The sequence below is a fragment of the Myotis yumanensis genome, unplaced genomic scaffold (assembly GCF_028538775.1).
Source record: "Myotis yumanensis isolate MYYU_CA2020_CCGP unplaced genomic scaffold, mMyoYum1.0.hap1 SCAF_15, whole genome shotgun sequence".
Lineage (NCBI taxonomy): Eukaryota > Metazoa > Chordata > Mammalia > Chiroptera > Vespertilionidae > Myotis > Myotis yumanensis.
In genome coordinates, this window is record NW_027223766.1 from 20,574,462 (window position 1) to 20,600,076 (window position 25,615).

General features: G+C 36.6%; 1 protein-coding gene across 1 annotated transcript in view; it reads left to right on the forward strand.

The window, feature by feature from the left end:
• Positions 1-25,615, forward strand: part of CYP7B1 (cytochrome P450 family 7 subfamily B member 1) — a 158,451-nt gene that overhangs the window by 118,997 nt on the left and 13,839 nt on the right. The window contains exons 2-4 of the mRNA XM_070392161.1: positions 6,890-7,026; positions 17,094-17,681; positions 18,160-18,366. Coding sequence (XP_070248262.1) covers positions 6,890-7,026; positions 17,094-17,681; positions 18,160-18,366 — 932 coding nt within the window. The remainder of the gene's footprint in view (positions 1-6,889; positions 7,027-17,093; positions 17,682-18,159; positions 18,367-25,615) is intronic.

Below are 25,615 nucleotides of genomic sequence, written 5' to 3' on the forward strand. Positions count from 1 at the left end.
TCTTTTAAAATTGTCTGGGCCGTTTAAACACTTTTGACTGGCCTTCTCCTAAGACCCAGTGCTCTCTGAGTCAGTTTTGTACCTTGCAGTGTGTTCACTCAGAGAATACAAAGCCTGAAAAGTTGTAGTTTCTTTCAAAGTAAGAAGGTAATGCTGGTGCCCCATTTCTTGACCAGCAGGTCACAGCTGGTAGCCCTAAACTAAAGTCTAAAATAGGCAAATAAAGGAAATATGAAATCAAATGAAAACATATCTTAAAAATTGGTGCTCTAATGAAAACTTTCAGGAAAGAGATCAGAAGAGAACCATTATTGGATGTGTATTTTATGTGACCATATATGATGATACAGAGATATAATAATACTAAGAAGAATAACAGCTAACATTCTGAGTGCTTACTGTGTGCAAGTCATTGCCTTCAGTTCTTTGCAGGCATCTGATTAATTCTCACGTGAGGAAAGTGCGCTAGTATATCTATTCCACAGATTAGGAACCCCGGGCACAGATAGGTTAAATAAATTGGCCAAAATCACCAAGCCAGTGGGAGTTGGCACAGTCTGGAATTTGAGTCATGCCGTGTGGCAAAACTAACCAGAAGGCTTGCCATAAAGCTTGTGAGAATGGATAAGGATTTGAACTATGCACTATTAACCCAGGGTCAAGTTCATAAAGAAATGTGCTCCAGTGGTGTAGTCATTGTGAAGTCTGCTGGAGACTCAATTAAATGTTAAATGATAGCTTTTTAAAAATATGCTTTGACATTATTTCCATGGTGCCAATGTAGGCATCTTTCTCAGTTAAAAAACAACAACAAACAAACCCCCAAAAAATGAAAGAAAGCAAGCTCAATATAGACTTCTCTGAGTAAAATCCTACATGGATGTGGTTGGGCTTCTTATCCACAGAAGCATTTACAAATCACTCACTTGATCAAGGCATTAGTATAAGTCGGCTAATGGAATTGAGTATACAGGCACATCCTACAAAGCTTTATTCGGATCACACAATTGTAGAGATGAACTGATGGCTAAAGATTGAACTGCAGTATGGCTTGCAGAGTTGTGTTCTAGGGTGTGAGGATATATCTATTCATGTTCATTTGGGTTTTGCTCTAATTCCATGCCAATAATAGAAAATTTGTGACCAGTCAGTATTATTTGCTTTTGCATTGCCATTACGTTTAATGCTTTGATCCATAGTGCTTGAACAGTGCATATCTTTGTTCCCAGGATATTAAATCAAGTTTTAAGCCAGTTGCCATCCTGATAAAACCAAAACATTACAAGAGTGAAGGCCTTATTTATGACCCGCAGGGATAACAGATCTTTCTTAGAGTGGTACAAAAGTTGCCAAAGAACAGAGTGAAAACATCGAGAGACTGAAAAGTGGCATTTTCATCCAGGGATTTGTTTGTTTGTTTGTTCTTGTGAGGCAGAGGCTGTGAACACCACATACAATCACACAGCACCAGTGGATTTGCAAGGTTACGGGACTGGGGGGAATAATGAAGGTTAAGTGCAGGGGACAAGAGAGATTACTTATGATAATGAATTATGTAATTTTTCTAGACAGAGTTGGATTAACATTCATCCTGAAAAGAGATTACAGTATGTCTGATTCTTGCAGTAAGCAAATATTAAGCAGATCACTTATGTACAACATGTGAATTGAAAGTCCTAAAGGATATGTGATTTATCATATACAAGGCTCGGGGGAGGGGGGGGGAATTAACCTGTCCCTAGCTATACACACGAGATGCCCCGGGGTTTTGTGAGGGAGTGTGGAGACCGTGCACCCTGTGCTACAAGACTTCTTCCTTCGAGTGGAGCCTTGAAGAGATGATCAGGGACATCAGTGTCACAGTCTGGCAGCTGCACCCCCAGTTGTGAAGAGCACCTCTCCCTCCCATGGATGTCAGAGAAACCAACTCTGCCTGCCTCATTAGCACGTCCCCTAGACCCCGATGGAAATAATGGGGCATCCTGGTGACACCTTGTGTCCATACTTGTACAGTGATACAGTCAGATCCCCCAGTGTCTGCTCTTCATTTTCACAGTGTGGGTGGTGTGGGTCTGCTTGTCCGTATGGTAAATCCCAGGCGGTTTCTCCACTCATCGCCCTAAGACTGTTGCGCTCATTTTTAGAACCAGCCTTTGATTCATTTGTAGGGTGTATTTTTTTTTTTTTTTTTTTTTTTTTGCCATCCTCTACTTTTTAGAAGACAGTGCCTTCTGTACGTGGCTTTCATTTTAGCACTAAAATAGCATTTTCTTGAAATTTCAAAAACAACAATGCACTGAGAAGGGCATATCACCTCTGTGGGATTGTTTCCCAAAATGTTACAACCTCAGTCTAATCATGAGAAACCATCAAACAGCCCAAATTGAAGTACATTGTACAAAATAAATGAGAAGCGCTCTTCAAAAGTGCTATGTTCATGTCGGGCAGATTAGAAGATATCAGCATCTCACCACCCAGAAGTAACAACCATTACTATAGTAAAATACACTAGGCATTTCTTTTTGCATTTATATTCACATAACTTTTAAGGAAAAGAGAAATATGGTATGGGTCTGTGGTTATGTAACCACTTATTCACTTAAAAGAATATTGTGACCAAATTGCTCTGAAAAGTAAATTTGATGGGCTCCGTGTCACACAGCACCCCCTGCTGTCTCTGTCTGTGGTAAGGGCCCAGGGAAGTCATTGCTTCTCGCCACCCCTCCTCACTGATGGAGCCCATGGAAACCATCAGCTCAGTCCACCAGGGTCCTTGGAGTCGAAGTGGCTCTGTGATAGCCTTTATTGTTATCTTCAGCTTTTTGCCTGCTCACTTAAAGTTACTGCATCCATATGTATCTGGGCACTTACCTTCACTTAGCCAATAATTCAAAGCATGGGGAGGTGCTTCCCTGTCATCTGAGCAACTCTGTCAAAGGTAGAGAGGTGCAGGGAGGGTTGACCAATGAAATCATTCAGGCAGAGAATGGGCGGGCAAAACCACTGAGGTGCAATTGCCTACAATGTATGAAAAACCAGGAAAACTAATCCAGTTCTGTGTACCAGCTACTTTCAAATAAATGGTTAACCTCTTAAGGTATAGAGTATGATTCCCATTTTCAGATGAAACTGAAGGTTGACGTAGCTAGAGAACTGGACTTAAAATTTTCCATTAAGAGTCAGATGTGCAGAAATGTGACTTTCTTTCTCTGTAACTGAATTTAGATTTCTCATGAACCCCTATATCTGCTGTTGGCAGAAAACACTGAATATTTTCAGTGAAAAGTTGCTCAATCACTTCTAGTTTAAAACCTAGTCTCTTTTTTCATAGATACTAAATGATGAGATTTAGGATTCTCCCTTCCCCTTCCTTTCTGTTGATCTGGTGAATCCTGTTGTGCAGATGTGCAGGTTGGTTGTCTTTGTTGTCCCAGAGTGCCTCCTGGCTTTCCACGTGCCCCTCGACCTTTGCATCCATGACTGCAGTGCCCCCAGCTGGCTGTAACTCCCTTCTGGTTTCCCAGCAAAGTAATGCATGTGGTTCTCTGCTTCCTTGGCCCCAACTGGGATCTCACTGAGGGTGCTGGCAGCCCAGTGTAGCCAGACCTCCACCCACTCCTCCTCTTTCAGGGTCTTTCACCCATAGCCTTGCAAAGATGTCCCCTCTTCCCTGTATCCTGAAGAGCATGTTAATTCGCAGTTGTCAAGAGTTGTGGGAACATTTTAGGGATCCTCATGCTCACATTGGAGCCAAGGAAGAGTGGAGAAATAGAGAGCATTTCAAGAGCACAGTTCTAAGAAGCACTGTGAGGAAATTCCATGTTCCAGTTAAGTGGCTTCCAAAGTAATTCAAGGAAAAGGGAAGCAGAGCAACATCAAAAGTCATTTGCTCAACAACAGTTTATTCAAAAGGTCACTATTATAACCAAATATTGCCATTCACATCAGCTGCGTAGTTTCTGAAATTTTGACTCAAAATTTTGACTCACACACACAAAAATCTTCACTAATCAGGAATATTTTTTTTAAACTTAACCACTATTACAGACATTAGGTGTCCTGATTCAAATAGATTACATCTTCAATAAACTTTTCATCAGCACATACTTTTATTTTTCTGAACTGTTGTACATGTGTAAGGGTTTCTCACCACTTACTTAGGAGGTGGTTACAATAACCTGGACTCCTAGTTTAGAATGATCACAGGAAAAATGGAAAAGAAGGAATTATGTTTACAAGTACAGAGTATAGATTGCTGTGGAAAGGGCTGGGCTTTAAATGTCAACGGGAACAATGTATGAAAGGTCACTCGCCAACTCTTTTATGTATGTATTTAACCAAACAGGTAGCATAAAGATAAACAACAAACTTCAAATGTTATTAGAAACCAACTATTTTGTGTTGATTCACTCTTTTCCATTTTAGATGCTTCTTTTTAACCAAAAGAAAAGAGTCTTAGATGTTTATTCTAATTTATGTACACATTTTATGTTCTTAGATTATTCTCCACTAATTGCTTCTATATAAATCTGGACCATATTTGACACTTCAATTAAACTTCAAGAAGGGTCCCCCAATTTGTATGGAAGAAATTGCGAGCAGTGATGCAATGGTTTCTGCACAGAACTTGGGTTTAATAATTGGGAACCTTTGTAAGCTCTCATTTGTATACTTTCTGAGATGTGTCCTTATTGTCTCTTAAAGAGTAAAGAGGATATATGAGAGAGTGTATATTGTTTGGGTGGGATTAAGAGGGGGTATGGACCATGTCATTTCTTTTTTGTTTGTTGTTTTTGTTACCCATCATTGCTTCTGGATCTACCCATTTCAAGCTTCAGAACTTGATATTTCCCAAAAGGCATTGGGTATCCTATCCCCTCAACTCAGCAGTGGGCAGTGGGTATTTCATTTTCGAAGTCACAGAGCATGAGAGAGATAAATCGCAGTATTTGTAGTGTGCCAGGTGCAAGTGGGACTTTCTGGATCGTTATGGTGATAGCTTTCTCCCCTAAATTTTTTATGAATATACTGATGAAGACAGATTACTGTTATCTGTCTTCAATGGGTCATAAGTTGAACTAGCACTATATTTTTTCCGGAAAATACACAAAGTTGTGACATGGTGTTTAATAGTTTTAAGCTGTTGCTGCCAAAATAAACAAAGCTGTAAGGAATGATGACCCTCTCATTTTTGTAACAATAAAATGGCCTCCTAATGTGTTTCCCTGACCCTGGACATTAAGCTACTAATCCCCTGGATTTCTGAGCTCCATCCTTTCCCCCAGTGGAAACCCCATGCAGAATATAGCTTTTGACTGAACAACAGAACATAGAGGATAAAATTAGTTGCATTACATTAGGATATGACAAAAAGCCTTTGAAAATCTTTGTCCCCATGCAACATTCCCAGAATATTAAACAATACAGAGTAAAAGTAGGCCAAGGGAAAGAGTTAATATATTGAAAGGAAATTTTGTGAACCAGTTCACCTACTAATTTTGAAAGGGTCATTATTGACAGCCTGTATGCAGTGGCATTTGCTAGCTTGGGGATCCTGCTCTACAATCATATGTGCAAAGTTCTTGTTGTTAAATCTTTGGATATAAGAGTAGTTGCTACAATATTTTCTTGGTACACTTTTATATGTCTCAAAAAAATCAAGTCTCCATTGCTAGAGGTTGCATTCCAGAAAACAATGAGGAAAGGGACGAAGAATAAGATTCATTTCTATGCAATGTTTCTTGTCTTCCTATTTCTAAGTATATGTATTTAAATAGCAGCATACATTTTGTACGTTTTTATAGAGATAAATTGTCTTCTAAAAACAGAAAACCTAGTTCCTTGATTTCTATCACACTCTGGATTATTTTATTTTATTATTTTTTAGTATATTCCCCCCACCCCAAAGACCTGATGTTTGTTTTTTTAAGCTTAATTCCACCATCTTGGATTGTGGGAAGATAAGAGGTTCTGATAGGATTAATCTAGTGACATAAAAGTCCATGTGCATATGATCATAATCTTGATCTTTGATTAGATCTGAGCTACTAATATCTTGTGATTAATCAAAATGGGTTGCACTTCATGTAGTATATCACTTCACAAATGGAGCAGAGAATCACCTATGTTTTCTTGAATATCTGTTTTAATCTCTTTTAGGATAAAATGGCTTTGAATATTTTTGTTTTTATTTAAATCAGATTGAGTTCCCCAACTAAATGACTAGGAAGAAATTTTGAATTCCACTTTTGCTAGGATTATAAGTAAAAAAAAAAAAAAAAGAAACTTGTTTTTTAATTCATAGTACTTTAATGTTTCATTGAACATACTTCATGTTTAAAAAGTTGTCTGATTAAATTTAAATATTTCTATCCACCGTAGTTTAAATAAAAATGTTCATAAAAGAATATAACAGGATATACTTTGTGGGAATGATGTTCAGGTTTTTATTGTTCTTCACAGCATAAAACATTTTTCAAGATTATTAATTGCACCTTTTGTAATTACCTAATTCCAGTGTAATCGAGATCTGATAAGAAAAGAGCTTTACTTTGATTACTAAAATACCTGACATCTATCACCCAGACTCAGCAAGAGCTCTCAGAATAAGATGTGGACTATATGTACCTGTTTCAGCCAGCCATTTGGGCCTCACACACACAATTTCTTAAAAATTTTGCTCACAAAAAGCTCTGAATTGAACAGTCTGTCCCAGAGCCACACATACCAGAGGCTCAATAAGTATATTTCTATGACTATATAGGAATCACTAAATAAAAAAATGGAAAGAAGCTGTGCAATTCATTCAATCCACTTCTAGACTGCATTGATAACACACATGCATTAAAATAAGAATGATTTAATTTAACTTCTTTTTTTTTTCTTACAGGAGACCTGGTGAGCCTCCATTGCTAAAAGGCTGGCTTCCTTACTTTGGACTGGCCCTGAAGTTACAAAAAGATCCCATAGGTTTCATGAGAACTCTTCAAAATCAACATGGTGACACGTTCACTCTTCTCCTTGGAGGTAAACAGCACTTCTTATGTCATAAATTCTCCCTTGTTCTTTAATGTCCTTATATTTTTTCTCTAGGCAAGTTATGTACAGTATTGTTTTATTTGTAGAGCTACTACAAAAGGAAACTATGTTCTTGAGTATAGTAATCCTCACATTAAAAAACAAATTATAGAACATTCTTGAGCGTACCTAGGGAACCCCACTCTCCTGCCATCACCTGTCATTATAGTTTGGTTTGGCTTGGTTTTAAGAATGGTTTTTAAAAAGCTACAATGTATATGCATGGCCTGTGGACACGGGCAATAGGGTAGTGAAGACCTGGGTGGATGGGTAGGGGCTGGGAGGGGAGGATAAAGCAGGGAATGGGAAATATCTGTAATACTATCAACAATAAAATATATTTTTTAAAAAGCTACAATATATTAATGGACTTTATTTTGTAGATCAGTTTTAGGTTTACAGAAAATTGATCAGATAGTACTAAGAGTTCTCATATCCCTTTTGTCCCCTGATCATAGTTTCCCCTATTATTAACATCTTATTTTTGACAATATAATTCCACTTTATTTTTGAAGAGATCAAACTTTCTCTTTTAAAATAAAACTTTATTGTTGCAAGTATTATATATGCCCCCCTTTTCCCCCATTGACCCTTTCTAGCCCGCCCCCACCCCCCCATCCCAATATTATTAACATTTTATATCAGCATTTCTTACAACTGATGAGTCAATGTTGATACATTATTAAACATCCCTGGTTTACATTAGGGTTCACTCTTTGTGATGTACAAGTTCTTTAATGTTTGACAAATGCATAATGTCATGTATCCACCATTACAGTATCACACAGAATAGTTTTCACTGCCCTAGAATCCCCCATATTCCACTTATTCGTTCTTCTTCCCCTCCCTGACCCCCTAGCAACCACTGATCTAGAATGTATTTTTAACTTGAAAAGGTTCATTATCCTTCTACTTTTATAAAGTATTTACAAAACAAGAGACAAAAAACACGGCAAGGTTACTACATACCCCAACCTCATAGGGCTAAGAAGACAAGCTAGAATATTCTTAGTTAATCCTCCCTTAAGGCCCCTGCAGTCCAGATGCATCGCTATCTATTGCTGCCTAACAAACTCCCCACAGATTGAATGCCGTGCAGCAACCTTGCTGGAGTCACTTGTGTGGCTTGAGTCGTGGCTGCTTGGCTGAGGCTGGATGGTCCATGCTGGCTTTATTTACGTGCCTGCCTGGACCTCTTTGTCCACAAGCTGTTTCATCCTCTAGCAGACATCCTTACTGCATGTCAGCTAGTGTTTCGAGAGGGTACGGGGAAATGCTGCACGGCCTCTTGATGTTACAATACCTCACTTCCACCACATTCCATCAGTCAGATCAAGTCGCAGGTGAGCCCAGACTCATAGGTAGGGAATTAGACTCCACCTCTCCCTCGGCTGAGTGGCAGTCACATTGCAAAAGAGCACATGTAGAGAGTTAGCAGGAATTTGTTGTGGCCATCTTTGCAGTCTTCCACATCAGCTTATCGCCTGGGCTAGCTATTCTGTTTGCAGACTTCTGTCTGTCCTGTCTATGCTCCAGAAGGCTGAGCTCTATAGATTCTCCATACGCCTTTGCCCTCTGACTTCTGGTTGGGTGTGCGAGTGAGAAGGCAGGTGTGTTCCAGCTCCCCATCTCTACCTGGGCTCTGGTACACAGCTCACTCTCCTTCCTAAGGAAATGGAAGACATCGGCTATGACCTCACGCAGATCTCCACGTGCCTACCAAACGCACCATGTCTCTCAGTTCTTAACACCTTTTCTCCAATTTCAAAGAATGTTCAAGGCAATCCAGGGCCTTGTCTTCGTGACCCTTACTTCCTGCTTTCTCTGGGCTGGCATTTCATTATTTATTCCTCCCATACATGTGTCTTCATTTTTTTCTCTCTTGGGTCCTTATCCTTAGCTTATAACCATGCTTAATTGAGCTTCTCCTATGTTCTCTGGCCAGTTACTTTTCATTTCTTTTTTTTTTCTTTTTAGCATCCAGATTTTTCAAGAATTACCTATATTGTATGCTCTATTTAGGTCATTTCTTCTTACTGTAATTACTTAGCTGAGTATCAGAAGCAACCTTTTGTACATAGAGCAACTTCACTGCATCGCTACCATTTTAATGTAATTGGGAGGAAAAATGGTCCAACTGGATAAAATTGTCAGCATGGTTGAGTTCTCACACGAGCGAGCAGGCAGTATCCATTTCATCACAACTGCCTCCTTTACCCAGCAGCTGGCGATTCTCTTCCAAAAGTAATTGTATGCACTCTGATTTCAGAAAAATTGAAGTGAAAAAAAAAACATGCATCTTAGAAAAAGAGAAATTATAATATATAAACATATCCTTGCAAGGGTTCCCAAAGTCTGGGACCCACCTACCTCTCCAGCCTCATCTCTTGCTACTGCTTGCCTTGTGCTTAATGTACCATCAAAGCACCAAGTGGTTTGAAATTTCCCCTTCATACACCATGCCCTTTGGTGCCTCTTTGCTGTTTATTCTTCCAGAATGCCGTTCTTCTCTTTGTGAGGCATCCTCAGAAGATGGCTGCCATGGACTCATCCTCTGAGGCCATAGTCACATATCACTTCCTCCCCAACGCCTTCACTGGCCATTGCCCCTTTCCATGTTATGTTGATGCTTCTTCCCCACTCTCCAGTTACTCCCATATCACTTCTCCAATAGCATTTAATAAATTGTGACTGTACAGCCAATTCAGTTGTCTATTTCCTTTCATTATTCTCTAGCTTCTTCATTGCCAACTTTTAATCCAGAGCTCAACATGGATTAATCCACAATAAATAATTGATGAGGGATTTCCCAATACCTCAGAGCTGATGAAATACTTACCAAAATACAATTAAAGGCCATAGCTCGTTCTTCTACTCTAAGTGAGCTTTTGGCTTCATAATACAGAACTGTATTCTTCAAAAAAAATTCAACTGTATGTTCTAATGAGTAGCTACAACACATCATTGAAATTTTTACTTTTCTTTTTTAAGTGAATTATACAGAAATAACCTTAGGTAATTAAGCAGAAACTTGTGGCAGATTTGAATAATTGTATTCACTTTTCACAAAGCAACCGATTTCTGCCGACACTTGGGATCTTAGTTTTAGATACTGAGAAGCTTGCTGCATTTCTACCATCTAAATAATTTGACCATGGTTATGTTTTCTAGCTCAATAGTAGACAACCATAGTTGAATATGTACTGCTATTTCTCTTTGCCTTCTTACTAGGGTTTGAATAAATTCCTGCCAAGATATCCTATTAATGTATATGATTTTAATAATCAGTTTGCCAAATAGCTCATTTGGAAAATGTGAAATGAGGAGCAGTCTTCCACAGTTGTCCCATAATGTGATTTCAGTGAGTAATGTTCTTATATGATGAGCAAATGATTGTCATCCCAAAAAGTCTCCAGGGACATGGATGTCATCTTAATAAAGAAATTAAAAGATACATCTTTTCATGAGAAACCACATAAATTCGTGGCCTGTCGCAGAAAATAGTTCTCTAATTGGTTCTGTGTGGTGGTGCAGCAGAATCATTTTCCCTAGATGTCACCCCAGCGAAGCAGCCCTGTACGTCATTGTCAACAGCTAGTGAAATCTCTCTAATAAGAGGAGGAGTATGTAATGTGGTCAGCCTCATACAACAAAAAGTTGGTTTCTAATCCACTCCTCCAACTAATATTTACAACTTGAGATTTTAAAAAAAATCTATTGAAGAACAAGCTAAAGATGGAGATTAAAAGCTTGTAATTATGGAAAACTTATTTAAAATCCAGATTTTAAAGTCAGATTTGTTGACTGAGCATTTCTATTTCAAATAGTCAAATAATTGTCCTGAATTCCCATGGATATGTCTCTGTAAAGCACCAAATATCTGAAATAAAACATCAAAACTCAATTTATGATGATCCAAATGTCAAACTTCCTGTGTATATCAGATATCAGTGTGAGTGACCTTATTTGTTTTTTGGCATTTCTGACATACTTTGCATCATGTAGTTTCATCTTCCTGAAAGAACTAAATTTGAAGGAAGTGAAAAGACTGTTGAGTTAGGAAAGGATCCCGCACAGGTTATATGGGAATGCTGGAGTTGATACCTTGAGACCCAGGCATCTCCTAAAAAGGGAACATAATGAAATTATCAGTAAAGAAAACATTCAAATTTTTTCCCCTATTTAAAATATACATATATGTATATGTACACATATGTATATGTGTGTCATATGTATTTGATATATATATTGTAAAAGTGAGCCTCATTTTGACATTGATATTTAGACACCATTCTTTTCGTTTTGGAAAACATGGCAAAGGATATTGTTTCTACCTTGTGATCTTTGTGAACTAGGCAACTTGCTTGTTGACACATGGCATTCATTTACATGAAATTACACTAGAGGAAAAGTTAATTTTGCTCCAAGAATCCATGGCCTTCGAAATAACTTTTCAGGTTCCCTTTGTTAAGAAATTTAAATTTATATTATGAATGTATATGTGTTTTCCTAACTGTCTGATTAAAGATTACAAAGAAACTCTGGTTTTGCATCTCACATTAGCAGATGGTGGACAGATGGTTTAAATTAATATTAATTTTGGAAAACTTAGCTTAAATTGTTTATACTGAAGATTAAAAGTTGGAAAGCCAGCTAACATCTCTAGGGTTACTAGTAGTTCCAAATCCAGTTGAAGAATAAAATCCAGAAAATCAAAACATCCACTTTTAAAGAAATCCACATCTTACTCAGGGATATAGATAAAACACAATGCTTTGATATGGAAGAAAATTAAAATAAGAATGAGAAAGAGAAAATACAGATCCTAGAATGTAAAGAGGCTTGAAAACAGTGAGAATTTTATCTACAAATTGCTTTAAACTGATCAGTAATGATTTTTACATCAGAGACTATATGCAACAACTGCTTATTTAAAAAAATAATAATTGATTGCTAACCAGAATGCTTTTACACATTTAGCCTTTATTAATTTTATTTGAAATTAATGTTACAGTTTCTCCCCATCTCCTCACCCCCAAAGAGAGATATAGAAAGAAAGAGTGGATAAATATGTATTTGTGATGAATTATATACAAAAACTCTACCCTGCACACAGCCTGTACTTAAGTAGGCCAGCAGCCAGTAGCTCATGCTCTCATAGCTGAATAGAGTTTTGTCTTTCCACTTAGATTTTGATGATTGTGGAAAATTTATAGAAAAATTCAAAATATACTCTGATAATTGTGTGTATTACAAACTGAATCTTTCATACATTCTCTGAATTTTAGTGACAAATTTAAAATAACCCTAAAGATATTTAGTAAAATTATTTCATTTAGTGAAAGGAGAAAAGTATGAATCACCACCTGTGAAAATACACAGCTTTGCCTAAAATTATGTCTTTTACAAAATAAGAGAATTGATTTTCTTTTCAATTATTCATCAGGCAGATGCTGGCAATTTTATTTAATTAAGCAGCTATGGTATAAGGCAGGTGTAATAAAATATGCCCAAATCCAGTTGAGTCCTTTTTCCTCTCCCCAGGGAGAAAAACAATTGAGTTGATTTTGTAGTTGTAGCTTTGGGATCTGACAAGAATGAGTAGTCATTTCTAGCTTTACTCTCATTCTTAGATTGGCCCCTCCTTATTAAGTAAATAGAGGAAATAGAGGAAATAAAATTTAAATCATATGATTCATTTTTAGAAAAAAATAATAGCTCATGTATCTCCATGTATATCAAAAACTTAAATAATGCTTTAAAATTGTACAACAAAGAGAAAACATTAATCTTTTTTAAAATGCAAACTAGATCATATATTTAACATTGAGATAAATGATATTTTTTTATATATCTTTATTGTTGAAAGTATTACATATGTCCGCTTCACCCCCCCCCCCCCCATTGCCCTCTTCTCCCCCCTCTCTGCTTCCAAGCCATTACCAGGATTAGGTTGAAAATTATTCAAAACTTTATCCTAAATCTTTACCAAATTAAATTTAAGTTCTGTGATGCTGTTGGAGTTACCATAAATAGTAAGTGAGAAGTCATTTATCTCAGAAAGCTACACAAACATACCTGCACACACACAGAGGAATGATAAGTTTAAGAGGAAAGTGTAGATGATCCTCCATTCTTCACGGTCTAATTATTTATTTTTTTTCTAGAAGACAATAAATAGGTATCAAAGTATATAGGAGCATCTACACTTCATGTGTGTTCTTGGGAAGGAAAAATTTATTAAATGCTATTATTTAATACTATCTGCATATTACATATAATTACAAGGAGTCTTAAAACAGTATTAGGTACTCTAAGCTTCATGAATCAGAATCAGGTAGGAATTGTAAATTTGACCAGAACCTTAAATCTTTTAATTAGTAAGGTTGGACAACACTAATGTATGAAAAGACCAAATGTCACCACCTCAAATAACCATTTCTTTTTTTTTTTAATTAATTAATTTTTTTTATTTTTATAAGTATCATTAGTTTATTTTTTTAATTTATTTTATTTTTTTTTGCTAAAAGTATTAGAAAGGGTATTACATATGTGTCCTTTCCCCCCCACTCCCCGCCCTTGACAATTCCCTGGCCTCCCTTACCCCCCAGTGTCTTATGTCCATTAGTTATGCTTATATGCATGCATACAAGTCCTTCGGTTGATCTCTTACCCGCCTCCCTCCTGCCCCCCAACCCTCCCTGGCCTTCCCACTGCAGTTTGACAATCAGTTTGAGGCAGCTCTGCCTCTGTATCTATTATTGTTCAAAAGTTTGTAATGGTCTTTATTATCCATGAATGAGTGAGATCATGTGGTATTTTTCCTTCATTGACTGGCTTGTTCCACTTAGCATAATGCTCTCCAGCTCCATCCATGATGTTGCAAATGGTAAGAGTTCCTTCTTTTTTACAGCAGCATAGTATTCCATTGTGTAGATGTACCACAGTTTTCTAATCCATTCATCTACTGATGGGCACTTAGGCTGTTTCCAGATCTTAGCTATGGTGAATTGTGCTGCTATGAACATATGGGTGCACATATCCTTTCTGATTGGTGTTTCTGGTTTCTTGGGATATATTCCTAGAAGTGGGATCACAGGGTCAAATGGGAGTTCCATTTCCAGTTTTTTGAGGAAACTCCATACTGTCTTCCATAGTGGCTGCACCAGTCTGCATTCCCACCAGCAGCGCACAAGTGTTCCTTTTTCTCAACATCCTCTCCAGCACTTGTCGTTTGTTGATTTGTTGATGATAGCCAGTCTGACAGGTGTGAGATGGTACCTGATTGTTGTTTTGATTTGCATCTCTCGGATGATTAGTGACTTTGAGCATGTTTTCATATGTCTCTTGGCTTTCTGAATGTCCTCTTTTGAAAGGTGTCTGTTTAGATCCTTTGCCCATTTTTTGATTGGATTGTTTATCTTCTTTTTGTCAAGTTGTATGAATTCCCTATAAATTTTGGAGATTAGGCCCTTATCAGATATGACATTGGCAAATATGTTTTCCCATGCAGTGGGTTTTCTTGTTGTTTTGTTGATGGTTTCTTTTGCTGTGCAGAAGCTTTTTATTTTGATGTAGTCCCATTTGTTCATTTTCTCTTTAGTTTCAACTGCCCTAGGAGCTGTATCAGTGAAGAAATTGCTTTGGCATATGTCTGAGATTTTGTTGCCTTTGGATTCTTCTAGAATTTTTATGGTTTCCTGTCGTACATTTAAGTCCTTTATCCATTTTGAGTTTATTCTTGTGTATGGTGTAAGTTGGTGTTCTAGTTTCATTTTCTTGCATATATCTGTCCAATTTTCCCAACACCATTTATTGAAGAGACTATCTTGGCTCCATTGTATGTTCTTGCCCCCTTTGTCAAATATTAATTGAGCATATTGGTTCGGGCTAATTTCTGGACTCTCTATTCTATTCCACTGATCTATATGTCTGTTCTTGTGCCAGTACCAGGCAGTTTTGAGAACAGTGGCTTTGTAATACAGCTTGATATCTGGCATTGAGATCCCACCTACTTTGTTCTTTCTCAGGATTGCTGCAGCTATTCGGGGTCTTTTTTTATTCCAGATGAATTTTTGGAGAGTTCGTTCTAGATCTTTGAAGTAGGCCATTGGTATTTTAATGGGAAGTGCGTTGAATTTATAGATTGCTTTGGGTAGTGTGGACATTTTAATGATGTTGATTCTACCAATCCAAGAACATGTTTATGTTCTTCCATCTCTTTATGTCTTCCTCTATCTCTTTTTTCAACGTCCTGTAGTTTTCTGAGTAGAGGTCTTTTACCTCTTTAGTTAAGTTTATTCCTAGGTATATTAATTTTCTTGGTGCGATGGTAAATGGGATTGTTTTTATAATCTCTCTTTCTGCAAGTTCACTATTGGTGTATAGAAATGCCTCAGATTTCTTGGGGTTAATTTTGTATCCTGCTACATTGCCAAATTCATGTATTAAGTCTATTAGTTTTTTGATGGAGTCTCTAGGGTTTTGTATGTATAATATCATGTCATCTGCAAATAAGGACAGTTTTACTTCCTCTTTTCCAATTTGGATGCCTTTTATTTCTTCTTCTTCTTTTTTTTTTTTTTTTAAATATATTTTATTGATTTTTTACAGAGAGGAAGGGAGAGAGATAGAGAGTTAGAAACATCGATGAGAGAGAAACATCGATCAGCTGCCTCCTGCACATCTCCTACTGGGGATGTGCCCGCAACCCAGGTACATGCCCCTGACCGGAATCGAACCTGGGACCTTTCAGTCCACAGGCCGACGCTCTATCCACTGAGCCAAACCGGTTTCGGCTATTTCTTCTTCTTGTCTAATTGCAATGGCTAATACTTCCAGGACTATGTTGAACAGGAGTGGTGAGAGTGGGCATCCCTGTCTTGTTCCTGTTCTTAGGGGAAATGGTGTTAGTTTTTGTCCATTGAGTATGATGTTGGCTCAAATAACCATTTCTAATAACTTCTGAAAGCAGACTGAAGCAGATTCCACTTTCTGCCTCAGATACACATCTGCTGTATCACTATCCATCCACATAATACAATGTTTTCTTTACATCTTTATACCTCAAGAGGAACAAGATCCAAACAAATGCCTTGATTTCAATAAAAGTTGAATAAATATAAATGAACGAATGAAAGAATGAAATCTAATTTGACATTCTGTTTCAATATGTGACCTTGGACTTGTTACTAAATCTTTGTGAGCCACTATTTTCTCATCTATAAAAATGAAAATACTGGCCTTTTGTGATTTTGTTGTTAGTGTTGAATTAGGAATTCATCTATGAGTACCTGCTTCATACCACATCTTCATTTATTTGAGTTAAAATTATTGTATCCAGCCAAAGCTAGGATGATACCAAGTATAAAAAAGCTCTTGATGAAGTATAAATAAAAAACCAATAAGGGAATGTCATCTTACCAATTTGATATTTTTGTTATTTATGTTATTGGAGAGAAAAATATGAGAAGTGTTTAAGTCAAGGGATTCTGAGTATATTTAAAGGATAATTTAAATATTTGGGTACTTAGTTAAAATAAAAATTTGATGTGTACACTACCTTAAACATTTTTCATTGATTTTTACAGAGAGAAATGAAGGGGGAGAGAGAGAGAGAGACAGAAAGAGAAATATTGATTTGTTGTTCCACCCATCTATGCATTCGTTAGTTGATTCTTGTATGTGCCCTGACAAGGGATCAAACCTATAACCTTGATAGTATGGGGGCAGTGCTCTAACCAACTGAGTTACCTGGCCAGGGCTTATACTGTGTTTTATTAATTCATTAAGAATTTCAGAATTTTTAACTTTAAGCTTCTAGAGTTTTTCCCACTATCTTCCATTTTAAAAGGAAACATGTAGTGGACCTTTGAATGAAATGGATTTTTATTAAACTTTGCATGTTTCTAGATGTTAGTTACTAAGATCTAATTTTCATTAAGATATTGTCAAAGTTTGGAGTGGGGGGCTGTTTGTTTTGCTAACAAATGAGCTCATATTCTCATTTCTTTTAGGAAAGTACATAACATTTATTCTGGACCCTTACCAGTACCAGTCAGTGATGAAAAATCAGAAATTAAGCTTTCGAATGTTTAGTAAGAATATATTAAAGAAAGCATTTGCCATCCAAAAGTTGATGACCGATGATGAACTGAACAACGAGCTTCATGACTGCTACAAACTTTTACAAGGGAAATCTTTGGACCTACTCATGGAAAACATGACGCAGAACCTACAACAAGTTTTTGAACCCAAACTCTTTAAAACCACAAATTGGGACATGGCATACCTGTTGACATTCTGCAGCTCAGTAATATTTGAGGCCACATTTGCAACCATATATGGAAAATCTGTTGCTGGTGATAGGAAAGAATTTATTACTGAACTTAAAGATGATTTTTTTAAATTTGATGCCAAATTCATATATTTACTATCAGATATACCCATTGAGCTTCTAGGAAATGCCAAGTCTATTCAAAAGAAACTTATAAAACACTTGACATCAGAAAACTTAGCTAATATACAAGGATGGTCAGAAGTTGTTCAAATGAGGCAAGATATCCTAGAGAAATACTATACGCTCAAGGACATTGAAATAGGAGGTAAGAAACTTCTAAATGATTACTTGTCTAAAATAGAATAATTTACAATAGACCTTTGAAATAAAAAGACAAAATGGCGACCTTGAAAAATTTTATGCTCGCTCTAATTGGCTAATGATAAAATGTTTTACTCTGAAACAACCCTCTGTGATAATTGATTTTTTTTTTTTTTTTTTTTTTTTTTTTGCTGAGGTGGTAAAACAAGATACTTAATGGTGATAATGAGAAAGAGTATAGCCAAGCTGCATTTACTCCTCTTATCTCATTCCCCATCTCCCTGCCCCCAACCCCCCACACACATTACATTTTAAACTATTCTCATTAAGCAGAAAATTAGACTTCAGAAGCCTATTGGTCCTCATTAGCATGCACTGATCCTTGGCTGGGTCTGTGTCCTAACATCTTTTAATTAGCACACTGCAAATCTAATCAGTGTAATAAACGCTATTAATCTTCCTTTTCACTTATTTTCTCCCAGCACATCATTTAGGCTTTCTCTGGGCCTCTGTGGCAAACACTATTCCAACTATGTTCTGGACAATCTATTACCTTCTACGGCACCCAGAAGCTATGGCAGTGCTGCGTGACGAAATTGACCATTTGCTGCAGTCAACAGGTCAAAAGCAAGGGTCTGGATTTTCCATCTACATCACCAGAGAACAATTGGACAGCCTGGTCTACCTAGGTAATTTATTTTTATCTGTTATGAAGAAAAGAAGGTTACTTCTCTGCTAACTCAGTTTATCACTCAAAGCTGTTTACCAAGAGGTGGAGGACACAGCTGTCTAATTGACATAATAACACCCATTTACATCAGTTATAAATTATGTAGTTTATAGTTGTAGATACTCTCATTGCATGTAAACATTAAGGCCTAGATAATTAACTATGCAAGGTATGCAAAAGGCTAGACCAAAGCTTTGCAATTATTTGGAAAAAAATAGTTTCTGCCTATTAAGTCATTTGATTCTGAGCATCTGTTGACATGCTAATGCTTTCCAAACACTGCTGCTCTATCTTGTCAAGAAAGGTATTTAGAGCTTGAAAAAAGAAGGTATTTCAGGAATGCAACTTATGTACAAAACATATTTATTCTACCCTAAAATGGTGTCTATATTTTCATGCAGCAATTAGGATGTTTTATACAGCTTGGAGTACATGATTCTCAAAAATGTAGGACAAGTGATTTCCACTGAAAGTTTATGATTTAAACACACTTGGGGGTAAAAAAGAAAAAAAAAGGAAGGGAGAAAGCGAGAGAAAAGAAAAAACTACAAATTACTTCCTGTGAAATGTCAATATTTTATAAAACATTCACTGACTTATGAGATATGCATGGTCTCTGTGTTAAACACATTTGAGGTCAGGAGTGACTAAGGTGTTTTTCTGTTTCTACATATATCTGTGTACTGGTGACGTGAACTTTTGACAGCAGTGGATTGCATTCTACTTCACTAGTTTTGATAAGACCACTATGATTATGTGATGAACTTTAATTCCCAAAGTTAAATTCTATATCGATGAGTTATCCTCTGTCCCTTCTGTATTGATATTTCATCCTATGGTATCATTTACTATACAATAGTCCAAGTCCCTCTGGACAAATGGAAGAGTAAGTCTTTATATTTCTCTGTTGCTTCACTCATTTGACAATGTAGGCAAGTATTTTAACCCATGTTGGCCTCAATTTTTTATCTTTTAAATATGTTCCAGGTTTTTTGGTGGGATCTTGTGCACGTACAGGCCCTATAGGTCTTGACTGCCAGTTGGTTCCCACTGGTTAGGATAAAACCTATCAGAGGCAATAGCCAGAAGCTGGCCTTTTATTGACAGTGGCTAGCTTGTTCAGTCAATTAGGAAAAATATGTCATCTTACAGTTTGCTGTTTGGAGCATATATTATCAAAGTTATTTTGAATTTGCTTCGTGAAAGAAAATAATCCCACATTATTAAAATTCAAATATTATTTTATTTTTCTTTTGAGAATTAATGGGGAAGAAATGCACAAAATTTGTGTACAGTTCTAGACAGTTGCCTTCACATGGATACACAGTATTTTATGAATACAAGATTTGTGGTTCTGTAAAGATCAAGGTTGCATTTCCCACATATTCAATTGCATTTTGTGAATCAGATTATGTATACTGGAAAGTAAAGCAAATAAACTTCAAGGAATAGGTGTTTGTATTCGTAGACAGTTATTACTCATAAGAATGTAGTTGAGACTCATCAACCCTTTCTATTCAGCTTCTCGTTATTGCGAGGATCATTTTAAAAGTATAATATCAAAAGAGGAAAGTTTAAATGTATTTGATCAAAAGAAATGGTAGGTTCCAGGGTTATAATTTGGGTCCATTCAAGTCCATAACTAGCACTAGAGATTTTCATCCTTGGAGGACTCAAATTTACAGCTCACGGACTGTCACCAAATGAACAACAATCCCACATGAGCGAGGATCCACCTAGATAAAGGCAATCAATGCCTTCCTTCATCTGGAAGGTGGACCCTGTCTTTCACAACCTCGGTTACCAGCAGACATTCATTATGAGAATTTAATCTTGTAGAAAATAGGGTGTGTTTTTACTTTCAGGAGATAGACTCTTTTATGCAGAGTGGAGCAAACTTATGACTCAGTAACACAACAGATAACCTCTGCATCTCGTCATAGCTCAACTGTATTTCTGTATATCAAAAAAGAGCTTGAACTATCTGTACAATAGGCAAAAATTTATGGAATTAAGTATTTGCAGTGTACCACATAGTGTGAGTGTATGTGCTTCTTCTTATTATTTTCTTAGGGAAGAGTTCTATGTATTCTAAGTACAATTTCTCTTTTAAAATTTTTTTTATTGTTGAAAGTATTATAATTTCTTTTTAAAGAGATATCTTGAATTTTTATTATTGTAAAAGAAATCACAAGGATGAAATGAATGCTGTTTTTTGTGGGTGTTTTTTTTTAAACCAAGACAGACAATTTTGTTATTAGTACAGGAGAGGGACAGGAGATTTTTTTAATGGAGATATTGCATATCAGCATACATTTATTAAACAGCAAGGTTGAAAAGGAAAGTTAAAATGCCATAGAAAAGGTGTTTTGTTCCTAAACACAAATGATTTCTCTAGAGTGGATAAGAAGACAGTGCCAATGGGGTACAGGTGATGCAAATTATTGTGCATATCTTACTGATGTTTCTGGCCAATCCTGTAGGCCTCAAATGTATCGAATTTCCTCTGACATCAATATACACCTAATGTCAGCAAAAGTTAAAACGTGTAACATAGATTAGGCTTTTAAATATCAAGCTCAAAGCAATCTGTTGTTAGTGGTTGTAATGGATTTATGCTTTTATCCAATGCTCTCAAAAATATTTATTTAAAACCAGTCTACCTTTCTCTTAAAGAAAAATGTAACTTTATATACTTATGTAACTTATTAGAGGAATCCTGCTTATTCTAACCTCACTAAAATGTTATATAAATTTAGAAAAGATCTCTACCATTAAATTTAAATGTAAATTTAAGATAAGTTAGTAACTATAGTGAGGTTACTTAGGGGAGCCTAAATATAAATAGAAAGAGTTGCTGATAAAATAAAAGTTTGAAAACTGTACTAATAACTCTTACTTTTACTCTAAGAGAAAAGTAAGAGATAATGCAAGGAATGGAAGTCTCAGAATTGATATTTTGATTAATGGATAGCAAATAATCTTGAGTCCCACTTCTTATTTCAAGGTTTACTGATATAATGTATGTAAATGACTTAATAAAAAATATGGGTTCAATGAACATTATCTGTTGTTATCACCAAGATGATATTTAACCTCGATGTCATCCCTAAAGTGTTTATATTGTTTTCTTTATTTTCAAGTATTTGTGAGCCAAGCTGGTATCAAATTCACATCTACCTCACCCCCACAGAAGGGCACCTTCTGCTTAGCACACATGAAAAGAGCAACTGAACTCTAAGTAAGAATGTAAGGCACAGTGGATTATAACTCCTGAACTGCTCAGATGAATTGCAGGCACCCAGTTTTGTTCAATGAGATATCTTGAAAATCAGGAAATCTGCAAATGTGGTCCAAGTGAGGAATATTGGAAAAAAAGGAAGTGCTGTAAAACTAGGGCCCAGCAAATTTTTAATACTCTTTTAAAAGAGGAGATTATGTATTATAGTAACTCTAGAATTATAGGCTTGCTGTGATCTTCAGTAAAATTCTGTAAGACATTCTAAGCCCATTTTTTGTGAGTAGTTGGGAGGAGGCAGAAAGAAGTGATTAGTTGGAAAAAATAAAGATTACTAACAAATAATAGTGATTATTAGGCATAGTCCATATTAAATCTAGTGATGATTTCAATATTTCAAAGCAACTTAATGGACTCATGTTGTTTCGTGTGATCTTCACCAAGATACTGGGGGACTGGGGCAGCTATTATTTTGCCATTATTTATACAGATGATAAAATTCTCAGGGTGCTAAATGACTTTCCGCAGGTCATGGAGGTAAAGGAGAGAGGCAGAGCTTTAACTTGGGTTCTGTCCATACCCAGTCTTTTCCCCTCAAACCTGTCTGATACAAGAATCACTGGAGTCCTTTTCATTGTCCGAAATGGGAGGGAAGAGGAAGTCTTTGTATCATGATTCAACAAAGCCAGCCATGCTATTCACATGGACAAGATCTGAAAATTGGGCTAGGTGATGATAGAGTTAAGTTTATTTTTCATTCAGGATGAAACATTAGGAACGACGGTATTAATCATTATTTTACTATGTAGCAGGCACTGTATTAACTGCTTTATGTGATTAGCTTATTTAATCTTCAAGAGTTATCTTTAATTCTTGGGTAACAAGGTTCAGAAAGATTAGTTAACTACCCCAAATCATACAACTAGATAGTGGAGGAGCCAGAAATTGATGCCAGGCTTGTCTAACTTCAGTGCTAATCTATAAACACTGTCACTTCCTGGAAAAATGCTCTAGAGATGTACCAGAGACCTAGGTTTTGGCTGATATGTATCACTAATTCTCAAATATAATTGGGTTTGAGTGTGAAGTTGGGGCTAGAGGCTCACATCAGAATTTTATGGAGTTTTTTTTTTTAATAAAAATAAACTTTTATTTTAGAATAGTTTAGATTTACAGAAAAGTTACAAAGATAATAGAGTTTCCATATTTCCCTGACACATGGTTTCCCTTATTATTAACATGTTAGTGTGGTATATTTGGCACAATTTTGGGTGCTATATTGACAAAAACTTATTTAATGTTATAAAATAATTCTATTTGAGAAATTAAAGTTGTACATGATTTAGACAACAGTAGGAAAGTTTACAAAAGCGTCTCTTCCAGTGGGGATGCATAAACAATACCAATTCTACTTCATATTAGAAACTTATAACTGGACCCAGAGGGAGAGGCATCTTCCATAAAAGGGCACATAAGGTAGTGAAATTTTTGTACATAATATGAGGAAACATTGGTTAAAAAGTAAAATATGCTGATTTGGATGTTTATGAAATTTCCAGCTCAGCGCAAAGATAAGAGGGTTAGACAATCTAATGAACGCTGGAAGCAGGAGTTGAAAGGATTGAAAGGGAAATTTAATGAGAATACAGATTATTGTATTTAGGTCTGAAAATCAACTGCATAAGAATAGGATGAGGGAATGTGTGGCTGAGCAGAAAAGGGTTTAAAGCCCTAGTTCTCAGCCTGGATTCCTCATTGGAATCATCTGGGAAGCTTCAAAAATACTCACACCCAGTCCCACCCACAGAGGTTCTGATGTCAGGGGCCTGGGTGCAAGCTCATGATTCTAATGTGCAATCAAGGTTTAAAAGCACAAATTTAAAGTGTTTGTTAATGCAGTGGTTCTGATTGCATTCATCTAGCATGGAGCGTTATTATTATTATTATTATTATTATTATTAAACCTTCTCAGGTGATTCTAATGGACAGCCAGCACTGATAACCTGTGGGATATCAGGAAGCTTAAAACAAGTCAGGGTGACATCTCAAAAATATGTTGTTCATTTGCTTCCAACAAAGCATTCATGCAAGTATGGTATCTAGGGCAGAGAAAGCAGTTCCTCTCTACTTTTCCAACTGAAGTAGCACACCCCGTTCCACCACATTTTAGTGGCACATTTAGTAATTGAATTAATCAGAATGTTAAAAAACTGAAAGCCATATCTTCTCTGACATACAACTTAAAAATGACATGATAGTGCTCCTTAAATATTTTTAAAGGGCTCTTCTGTGGAAGAGGAATTAGGATTTTTATTTTTTACTAGAGGCCTGGTGCACAGATTTGTGCACCGGTGGGGTCCCTTGGCCTGGCCTGCAGGGATCAGGCAGCTACCGGTCCAACAGTTGGACACTTAGCATATTAGCCTTTTATATATAGATTTTTTTTTTTTTTTTTTGGCCTTTGGGTTTTCTAAAGGGGAAAAATGAAAGGAAGGGCCATTTCAGCCCAGTAAAAGAAAACAAAAAAACTTTCTAATAAAATGGACTTTCTGAATGCCATCATTGGAGATAGCCAATCAGAAATTGTACAATATCTTCACTAGGATCTTCAGAAGCATTTCTGTTTATATATACTTCCCAGCAGTGAACTACCTAAACTGCAGGAGCCTTGAAGGCCAAATCCACACGCTGTGTTCTCTCTTTTCTACATATGTCAGCTATCATTTCGCACCAGCAGCAGTAGCCCAGTGCCTTGATCAGTAGGCCCTGGATAAATGTTTACTAAATATATGAATGTTGACTTCACAAGTCTATATTTTAGCAGTAAACCAAAGGCCATGTCTGCAAAGCATAGTGAAAGTAGGCATTCATTTCTACCAATTCCGATTTATTTTTAACTATACTTAAAATATACTGTTGTTGAGCCCAAAATTAGTTATTTTTCTTTGAATGATCTGATTATTACAATTTCAGATCTACCTTCTCATCTGTCTTGAAGGTAGTTGCATAAAATCACTCACACATCTGGACCCTCCCTCCATTTCCCCACACTCTCTAGGGCACACTTCCTCCACATCCCCCTCCCTTCTCACCTACCTTCTTCCTAAGATCACTCAGGTAGACTGTGGCAGGGCCTGGCTGTTCATTTCACTCCAGCCTCGCTGCTATCCACTGATCACCATGGCTAATCAGATGGTATGACAGTCTGCACCAATCATTAAGATGACCCAAATTAACAGCCTGGCCATGTCACAGTGCATTCATTCCACATACACAGACACGGCCTAAGTGTGAGGCAGAAACTTGGATGTGCCTGTTTGTATTTGCCTTGTAACATGCATTATTGATGGTCCAACGCTGCTTCCTCACTTTAAATCTGCAAATGAGAATCATCTGTCAATTATTACAACCAGAATTGAGATCTGAGGGCAAAAGAGAAAGTGTCTGTGCCTTTTTCCTACCACCATTTATTTCATTTGCCCTTTTTCTTCACACTGACATTGTACGTAAAGCATCTTAGTGCGACACAGTCCCCAGCTTTTTGCCTACAGTGGATACTGAATCAGAATATTCTTATATCCTAAGGATAAACAAACCTTCCCAGCCAGGTGAAGAAGGCAGTGCAGGCTCTGAACTGGAAGTTGCTTGTGGGAACTTCGGTAACTGAATTTCCTTGTGTGTACTGGTCAGTAAAGCTCAATATTTAAAACAAGGGTAGCCTTATCCTAATCACCATTGCCATTGTTGGCATCTTACAGCACCTGGTGTAAAGTATCCCCAAATATTTACATTCTTGATAGCCATTTTTCTACAATGCATTTAGTAAGCGGAGGGTCCTATTACCTGCTAAATGTTAGTATAAATTAACCATCCATTATGCACAGTAAGTTTTATAAAACGTTTACATATAGAGATCATGTTTAATTAAAATTAACGTGCATATGAAAGCCAAGTGCACTAATGATCACCA